The following is a 9,964-nucleotide window of genomic DNA, read 5'->3' on the forward strand; positions in this document are numbered from 1 at the left end:
CTTACATTCATCCTCTTAAGGGGAGTGGCATAAAATTCTACAAATTACTAAATTTACGAACAATATTTACATGACAACAAAAATTGACTAAGCCTTTACACAGAACACACAAGACACCAGGATGCCTGATTAGGCAAAAATTTTATTTTAAGAAATCTACGTTCCTTTTCCTTGATGCACCACTAAATTCAAAAGCTAATTCATAAGAAACTCCGCAATAAATCAACACACAGATCCTGAAAAAAGGAAAAGTAAAATTCTGTAAAATAAGATCACAGAATTATATGTAAAGGTGAAACATTTCTTGAGTTAAGGTTTACATCAAAGATGGAATAGAGTAGTCAAATGGTTTGTGCCTGACCTGAGATATTGCATTTTAGAAGTGCATTCTGCAAGAAGAAAATATATTTACCCCTTTGTTGGACTTACTTCAGCAGTAATCAATCAAATCAAAACTAAAATTAAATGTTTTAATATTTATTCACTTCAAAAATCACTACCCTCTCTTAAGCAGGGGTGATCTCTTTCTGTATAAATGTGTGAGCAGCTCCACATTATATATATACACTGTACACTCAACATATGATAGAATTATTATCATGATTACTTCAATAATTGAGACATTAAGCATCTATTAGAGTCTTTTTAAAGCTCTCTTCTTGTCTTTTTTCTTCTTGTCTAGTGCTTTATCACTAGCTCTTTTAATCCCTTGAGTAGCTTCAACACTTTCCCCTTTTTCCATACTCTCCATTTTAGTACAGTGACTGGTCTTGGCATGGATATCTGTCCACCACTGAGCTCGTTTTGAATAGTCATCATATCTCTCTAGGAGCAGCTTGCCAGCTTCTTCGTTTAATGCAGATTCAGGATTTGGGACAATAAGAAGACACTTTATAGTCTACCAAAAGGCAATTAAGAAGAGTCAAATTTTAAAACATGAATCATTCTCCAATGCAAAACATTGAACGAAAATGCTTCCCTTAACAATGATGAACCCCCCATCCCCCTTTCCTCCACCCCTGGGCTTATAGTTTCCAGGGCTTGTAGATGGAGGGTTTACAAAAAACTTATGGAGGCCAAAATGTGAGTCTTTACAATAATTATTGTCTTTTCTGATTTGTCACCCAGATCTGGTGATGAACATATAAAGTGTGCATTTTATTTTGGCTCAAAACCAACAATACTTGGGATGGAATGAAAACAGGCTTTCAGATACTAGTACATATTGCATTGAAATGCATTTATCGCAGCCTTCCATTTATTTCCAGGAAGCCACTCTCCTCTCCTTAGGATGGCCTTACAGCCAGTACACTAGACCACAGGTCGAGACCTAGTGGGTCGATGTGTTATGTTCTTGGGTAACACACTTTAAATTACTTCTGTAGTGCTTCTCTCCACCCTAGAGTTTAAATGGGTATCTGCCGACTGTCAGGGAAGCTTGATGAAATGCTGGGGTTAACCTTGCAATGGAATGGTATCCCATTTAGGGGGAGTGGTAATACTCCTAGTCGCTTCATGTCACAGATACAGGAATAAGTTCCAGCTAGATGGACCACATTCATGACTCAAGTGCAGACCTGCTCCACAAGAGCCTTCTCGCTTTTACTCCAACTTGTTTTACTTTCTTTAGATCCTGTGTGAGATCTTAGGCCAAAAATGTATTTGTATGTATTTGTGGTATTTTAGGCAGGCTGGCCCAGTTCAGTGCAGAGCTAGTTTAAATAGGGGCTTGTTTAGACAATGAAAAGGCCAGACCACAACCCTGGGAGCTTTGTTCCCTACTCTTTGCAAGAAGTGCATGGGTTCTTTAATGTCCCCTTCTAACCATTTCAGAGAAGAGGCAGGAGACAGTGACTACCACTTATCATCCTTATCCAAGAAGAATAGAATCTCTAACCATTTGCTGATGTCAAAGCAAAGGCAAAACACTCTCCTCAGTTATTTTAAGAGCATTGGTCCAGTCTGGGGCTTGAACCCCCACCCTCCCACATGCCAGTCCAGCACTCTACAACATGAGCTATCCAAACGCTGTTCAAAAAGATCATAAAGCTTGCTTTGCAAGTGCGTACAATTAAATAAACTTACCAATAATATATGCTTTACACCAAGATCTGGTTTCCAATCTTTCTTTAATGTGTTTACACAGATTTCTCCATTACTGGCAACATTTGGGTGAAATATTTTGGTTGAAAAAAATCCTGAAGAAGCAAATGGAAAAATGTACAATTAAATATCATGAAAGGGGTAAAAGTTAGAAATTTATGCCTTACTCCAGATACATAATGGTTATAGGAAGTCTAATTCCATCTGTAATTATGTGAGTGATTGACAAAATTGGACAACCCTGAAGCAGGAGTCTAATTTTGTTAGGCCTTTAACCCCCAAGATCTAGATCTGATAGTTAATTCTCCCTAATAACTTCCATACATTTCCTTGTAAATTAGTCATGAGAATTTGGTGTTAGATTGAAATAACACCTTGGACCTGATAAGTTTGATTATTCTCATTGCATGTTTGCTGGATTATATACGGATATTCTAGGTGAGAAGTCACATGTCAATCACCTCTGGGAGTTAAAGGGTTAATCATGAGTATGATTATAAACAGAATTAGATGACATCAAGTCCTGTTACCAATTAATCATAACCAATACAATTTATTAAAAAAACAAAACAAAAAAACAAAACATCTAGAACAAATATCTCCAGTGGAGACAATGTTTAAAATTAAAAATTCTTTTATTTGGAAATTCTCCATTCTATCCTTATTCTTAGGATAAGAGGTTGTTGCAATGGTTATTGTGATTGATTCTGTGATTGGTGGATTTAGCTGAGTGAACTTAATACAATTGGCTGCTTGAACTGTCCAATTACAGCCAACTGTTTGATTACATCTCCACAAAATAATTAGTGAAAAATAAAGTAGTTATTGCACTGATCACATTTGAGGAAATTGTAGTAGTACTGATTAAGGGGGCTTTGGTAGGGATTTAATACATTAGTGGTAGCTATTCATGTCTAGTGGAGTTAGGGGGATTCATGCATTTTCATCACCCATCTGAGGGAATGTTGGGGATTGGTCAGGATTAGGAGGAATACACAAGAGGGTCACTTCTCTTCCTGCACAGATTTATGGGGATCCTTAGATGACAGCCATTGCCCTTATAAAGATTTCTGGGTAAAATAGAATAAACCCTGGTATAATAAATGAAGAAAGCTAGAGCAGAACACTTCAAAGTCAGAGGATGACCTTTGGTGCTCTCCAAATATTTCAGTTTCACTTCTATCATTATCTTACAAGTATTTTTGTACAATATTACAGTTTTACAACTACCCTATTGTCTAAACCTAATTGAATCATCTAACTGCTATGTATATATAGATAAAGGGTATGTATCAAAAAATCTATCAATCCTTGGGTCATTCAGAGAATGCTACAAAGTACTAAATTTTTAAATGTGATTTCTGTTTTACTAAAATCGTGTTTTCTAAATTCTAAATTGTTTAACTTCCAAGATTTGATTATTAATTTCCCTCCAGATGCTACACATTTCCTTGTAAATTAGTCACAAGAATTTGGTGTTAAATCATGATAACAACTTCTACCTGATAAGTTTGAGTATTCTCAATATTGGTTTGTTGAATAATGTACAAATGTTACAGGAAGAAGTTACAGGTTGATCATTTCTCGAAGTAAATGGTTTGTGCTTGGTTTTCAAAAATAACCCACTAAAGCAAGAATGTTCACTTTCATATTGACATTCAAACAGTTTTGGCCATGCCTCAGAAACAAAAAGTTCATAAACAAATAGTAACAAGAACTATAAACTCCAAAAATTTAGAATCAAGTTTGAAAAATCCCGAGCAAGGACAGTCTCCTCTTGGGTCACCACTGCTGTAGTGTCTGGAAATTTTTATGTTAGTGATCTGTTCACTTAAAACTTCATAGTGTTCTTTTTTAAAAAAGTCAAGGTGATTGGAAAAGTCACACCATGACAGTGAAACTGGCAAAGCACTGAATACTCGCTTGGGAAGTGGATGATTTTACAAAGGTTATTTATTCCTGAAGAGAAAAACACAACAGCAAACAAAAGTCACATGTACAAATTTAGCAACTTTTGAGCACTCTTAGAACTGTACAAATACATTGGAAACTAAAAAAACAACCTCATGGTGAATCTGAGCACTTAAACCTTGCTGAAATAAATGAGAACTAACAAAAAATACTCAGCTGTATTTTTTGCAGCATAACTTTCCTTATAATCACTCAATAGAGGTGAAGATATGTTCCACTAAAAAGACAAGACTTTTGTCATCACTTTGGAAAAAAAGGGAAAACCGAATGTCTCAAAATCATTTTTGTTAATTATTATAGATTAGGGCTGCTATATAAACAGAGGCTCCAAGATCTGTCAAATCACCTTCAAGGTTAGAAATTTTGATCATCCATTAAACCAGTAAATATAACATTTTAACAATCGATGGGTGAAAGGAAAGTCAATACCTTCAAGCCAATGCAGTTTATGTTAAAAAGAAATACAGAGGAAGAACGAAAGACAGAGTACAAAAGTGGAATGGCCATTGATTTGAAAAGTGACAACACTAACATTTTCACATTCGATTAGCTAGCTTGTTACCTTTTGGAGGGCTGGCAGGAAAATCCTTCCCAAGAACTAATTTCACACGAAAGAGTCCTCCTTCGTAAGGGGTGCCAGCTGTTAATGTTAGAAAAAAATGCGTTCCACGGTTAAATTTTCAAGCCAGGCAAAAGTTAAAGGGAACGAGAATTCAAATTTAACAGCATATAATCTGTATCTACCAGAACCACTTGAAGCTTCTTATTGAATTGCGAGATATTCTCTCCTCAAACACTAAAGAAACATACCTGGGCCTTCTATTGTTGCTTGTATGTCTGTTATATCTTCATCGTTACTTAAAATCTTGATGCCTTCGGGAGGATCGCAAGACAAACTCCTCAGCTCTTTCATAACTTGCTTAAGGATTTGAGGATGAAGATTCTCGACGTTCGAACTAGTCTGAAATGCGTGTAAAAGAAGCATTGATCAGCACTTGAAAGCCGAAATCTGCAAAGTTCTTACAAAAACAGTTCTCACCGATGCCATTCGTTTGAATCTTTCTCTAATCGAAAGGTTAAGAAAAGCGAACAAAACTCGCGAATTATAACTACTTAGATAGTAACAGTTCGTTTTCCGTAAGCCAATGCACAGTAAAGCGTACGGTTTTTGGTTTGTTATTTTACTGACCAATCAAATTGCAGTTTGATGGAACGAGAGGTCCTGGTTCCCAAGAGGCGCGGCTGCATATGGTTGATAAAAATACCACAGAGGTTTAGTAAAGCAAAAAGTATCAAAAACTTGATGAAATTTTGCTTCAAGGAAATTAGAAAGCGATCAAAAATCTGAATATGAAATTAAATTAGTCATGAGAACAGCTAGTAACAATTCTTTTTCAAAGGTCAAATAAACCATTGCAAAATTTACTTGTATCCTTTGTTAACATGTGCTGGGTGTGGATTCAGACTAGTCTTCTGGTTTTTTGCTCTGACGAGTCTTTCGCTCTGACATAGGGTATGCGCTCGAATCGTCAGCTTTGAAACTCTTTAGAGCGGCCAATTTACATTATAAACTCAGTTGTTAAAACCAAACAATCTTTTAGTTGTCGATCTGAGGAGACAAGCTAGGTCTTGCCAGTATCTCATGAATCTAACTTTTGGCGGGGGGCGGGGGGGGGGGGGGGGGGGAGGTTGCATGGTCTTCACGGGGAACGGAGTGGGAATCAGTCGTCGCTGAAAGAGCATAAAGGGAGGACTATATGAAATTGTTTTCCAATGAGGAGGGATCATCATTAAAAGACTACAGAGCCTTGAGGGGTGGGGGGAGATCAAGTAAATTTTATTTTGAGACAACCAAACTCCTCCTTCCCCCCCTCCCGTCTTCCACACGGTCCCTAAGTATCCATCAAAAATCTGCAAAACATTTTTTTTCTTGATTGTTCGTCCGCCAGGATTCAGGATTCACCCCAAAAGCCTTAAGCTTAGTAATTCAGATCTCAGTAGCCAACAGCTCTAGGTACAAGATATAGCGAACGAAAAGAACACTGTTTGAAAATCCGTCGTGATAATTTTCATCGAGGGTCTTACGTGATGCTTTTGGGCCATTTCTACTGGGTTTTGCTTCCCAAAGCTCTGCCAGAAGAGTCACAAGGGCAATGATTAATAGTTTTTTTCTTTGTCTCTTTTTATGTTTAGATTTTATGTTGTTGTTGTTTTGTTGCGTATTTTGTTTGTAATTTAGGTCGGCAAAAAATCATTATTAGTGTTCCTCCCCTCTTGATGGTCACCTTCTAGAATAAAGTTTTAAGACATGCTGTTGTCGCTTATTCATCTTTTTTTCGCATAAACATAGTTTGTCTTAATACCTTTGAAACAAAAAAATATATATCTTAGAAAGGAAAATATTTGCGTAGAAATATGATTTAAACATTTCCAACAGGCCACTAAGAAGTACTGCAAAAATTCTAGTGAAGTGACTCGCTACAATTCATTATTTTAAGGCAAGGGATTCTGAGAGTTTCCGTCTGTTTAAGGCTGTCAGTTAGTGATCAGAGGTCTAGCAGTGATGAGACAGCGACGAAATAAAATAACGGGGGAGTTGGTGACGCACACAGTGCGTAGATTTCTGGCCCAATTCAGATCGTGAAAAAATTAAGTCAGGGTGACAACAACATGGTTTGAGTAAAATAACTTTCCAACAGGAAGTCAAAACCGGATAAGTGAGCGAGACCACTCCGATTTTTGTATTTTGTTTTACTATTTACATGAGTTTTTCGACCTAAACCCTTTAACCGCCTAAGAGGTCCTAAGAGTGACTGACTTTTAAGTTCTCCCTAAGGTATCACTATTAAATCAAACAGTAAGGTCATGAGAATAAAGGAAATGATCACTAATTTAGGAAGATCTTGTTTCTTGTTTTACTATTAACATGAGTTTTTCGACCTAACCCTTTAATTCCTTAAGAGGTCCGAAGAGTGACTGACTTCTGATTTCTCTTTAAAGCATTACCCCTACGTCAAACAGTAAGGTCATGAGAATAAAGGAAGTGATCACTAATTTAGGAAGGTCTTGATTGTCGGAAATTTAAAGAGAACAGTGTGAAGAATAAGAATACCAACGTAAAGGGTGAAAGGTCAAAAAAGGGATTTTACGGTTTCTCTGCGCCTTACAGTAGAAGTACCAATATACAAATATGTATCAACCGAACGAAAGTTTTCATGACTCTTTCGTGAAACGCTGTCGGAGAAGAATTGAAACTGTATGGGAGTTCTCTTCCTTCAGCTTCACCATGGGGTAGCTGTACAAATGATAAGCAGTTCATATTTTGCAAAAATTTGCTTCCAAAGTTAAATGCCTAACTACTTAACACAGTTCATGATCAGCCATTCCAGCCATTTTGCAGAGCTGGCGGTTAATTTGGTGCTCCGCGAAAGCAAAGCTGACGGGGCCGTGAAAACGAAGCCACAGAGCTCCTTTTTATTTTTTTCTTCCTCCTAAATCTTTCGCTTTCGCCCCCTGTCTCGCGCCGCATGCAGCTGCCTTCCTCACCCGCTCCATCGCTAGATCTCCCATAAAATAGCCAGCTAAGCATACTTGACATGAGTGTCACAGTTACGGGGTATATCTTGAGGAATCAACGGCGTAAATTGAACTTTACAACCTAGCATTTTCAATCCGTTTTAATCAATTAAGGTTTCATTCTTCAAATGAGTAACAATCATAACCGTGCAGATATCATGAAATCAATTTTTTCCTTCGATTGTCATATTGAAAAACAAAAACGTAAAACCCAGAAGTGAAAATAGTCATCTGTCTTCGCTCGCTTATTCCTTTAATTTCGACTTCCGGTTTAGAAGAAATTTTGCTGCACGGTAATCAGCCAGTTGCTTCTGGATTGATGTTTTTTCAGAAGTAGATCAGCTAGCCAACGTGTAGCTGCACCCTCCCCCCGCCAAGGTAAAATAGAGGCGATGGAACAGTTTCCGTTTCACCTTGGGGGGGGGGGGGGAGAGGGTACGGTTACACGTAGGCCAGAGATGAGCCTGAAATCATCGGATTGTAAATCACCTGGCCATGGGAAGATCGAGTATTTCGAATGAAAACTCGCAGTCCAGACGCTTTTTTTTTCTGTTTTTTTTTCCCTCGCTATGAGCTTCATAGTAAGGGTGGATTTAATTAATTTCCAGACAGGTTGTTTGAAATCGCCGCCTACTTCGCACACGAGAGGACATTTCATAATTTCTTATTGCTCCAGATTATTCTGTGACGTGTCTGCCAAAGACTCTAAAATCTAAATCTCTTGCAGTATCATGTATAAATTAGAAGTAAAAAATTTCTGTAGTGCGTTCCGTTGGTGGATGCAATACTTTTCTCTATAGCTCGAGCTCGTAAAAACTATTCGGTATCGCCAATAAGAATTTTACACTGATAAACCGTGAACTCAATTGAAGTTTGACCACGTCAAAGATAAAAATTCAAAAATTCACTTTCGATGTTCGATACCGATATGTGGCAACATATATGGAAATTGTGAGTATACAGTTCTAATGATTGTATTTAAAGACGCATATTTAACATTCAACAATTATCTTAAGTTTAAATGCAGAGTAGCTAAAAGTTGGTGTTTACAGTAAAACGGCATAAAAGCCGCAAAGACATAAATAAAAATAGGAATACATTTGTCTTGTTTGTTATGATGCCCAGGTCAAAATTCGTTGAACCCGAACTTAAATTTTCAAAATAGCATTTGCGTAGTAAAACATAGCGCATTTATTACACGCACTACACTACGTAAATAACGAAAATAAAATGCCTCCCTTCGCTTAATAACACTTTTTCATTTCTTATGCTCGATTTTCATCGGATTTATTTTCGATTCTTAGCTTAATAATTTTTCTTGGTCAGTATTATTATATTGAACAGTAATCCTTTAGAAGATATTGTAAACTGTAACCTTCAAGTTCCGTTTTGATCGCAGGAGAAAAAGCAACGGTAGGTTGTACTTACTTGACAGCATAAATGTAAACAAAACGGAGAAAATTATCAAGTTCATTTTTCAAAGATATTTAGTGGGAAGTTCACTCGCTTAATTTATTTTCTAAATTAAGTTTACTCTTTTCGTAGGAGTATAAAGGTTTTTGAATTGTAAAACATAATAATTTTTTATTCAGTTCGGGTCTTTTTTTTTTCTTTTGAAATTGCTATCGCTCATTTTGCGCGCGGTCAAAAAGAAGTTATTTGACAGATGTCCCTCACGTGCATTTTGCCTAGCCGCTTGTGATTGGCTAAGAAAGTGACCTTTCTTAAGAATAAGGGTTGAGATCTTGGGATAAAATGGCGCCGCAAGAATTTGGTTCGTTCAGAACGATTCACAGAACCGAATTATTAGAAGTTTGTTTTGTCTAGCGATCCATCAGAAGAGACGGAGGGTTTTAAAGAGTGTGACTCGTAATTGACAGATTGCTTCGGGTGTTTAGAGGCCAACGGGAATAATCGCTCTCCTTTGTCACGGCCAGTAGTTCTGGCTTGTATTCACGTATTCAAGTGGATTTCAGGTACTAAGTTTAGTTTTAGACATCCAGTCTTTAACGCTTAATTATTCATGAATACAGTTTTTTAGCGAATTGTGACTGGCGAATCGCGACCAGGTACTTGCAAATGTTTTGGTTGCCATCCTATCAAACTCTTCGTAGAAGTTTTGTTGATTGAAACAGAAATGACATTAAGATTTGTGACAAAATTTCCACGTCTAATTTTTTTCTCGCTTTAAGGCCATGGAAGTCCAGAATAAATAAAGTTAAAAATAGATGTTTCATTAAATACCTTAAAGTGGGCGAATTTGATCAATGAAACCTTATCGCGATCCACCAGAATGCTATGAACTGAGTCGAGC

General features: G+C 37.1%; 1 protein-coding gene across 1 annotated transcript; it reads right to left on the reverse strand.

Annotated features, from left to right (window-relative positions):
* Positions 1–125: 125 nt before the first annotated feature.
* LOC113680442 (ubiquitin-conjugating enzyme E2 S) lies at positions 126–5,243 on the reverse strand. The gene is made up of 5 exons (XM_027197479.2): positions 5,114–5,243; positions 4,885–5,035; positions 4,637–4,714; positions 2,086–2,198; positions 126–898 (listed from the first exon to the last, which is right to left on the reverse strand). Exons 1-5 carry the CDS (start codon positions 5,120–5,122, stop codon positions 635–637), a joined length of 615 nt encoding a protein of 204 aa, XP_027053280.1. The 5' UTR covers positions 5,123–5,243; the 3' UTR covers positions 126–634.
* Between the last annotated feature and the right edge of the window lie 4,721 nt (positions 5,244–9,964).

Source organism: Pocillopora damicornis, chromosome 10, assembly GCF_964200805.1.
Source record: "Pocillopora damicornis chromosome 10, jaPocDami1.2, whole genome shotgun sequence".
Lineage (NCBI taxonomy): Eukaryota > Metazoa > Cnidaria > Anthozoa > Scleractinia > Pocilloporidae > Pocillopora > Pocillopora damicornis.

Excerpts from the sequence above, each read along its gene's own strand:
- LOC113680442 (XM_027197479.2), bottom strand. Across the intron at positions 4,715-4,884 it reads AGCAACAATAGAAGGCCCAG|CTGGCACCCCTTACGAAGGA; the intron begins GTATGTTTCTTT and ends TAACATTAACAG. Across the intron at positions 2,199-4,636 it reads TCCTGCCAGCCCTCCAAAAG|GATTTTTTTCAACCAAAATA; the intron begins GTAACAAGCTAG and ends TTGCTTCTTCAG.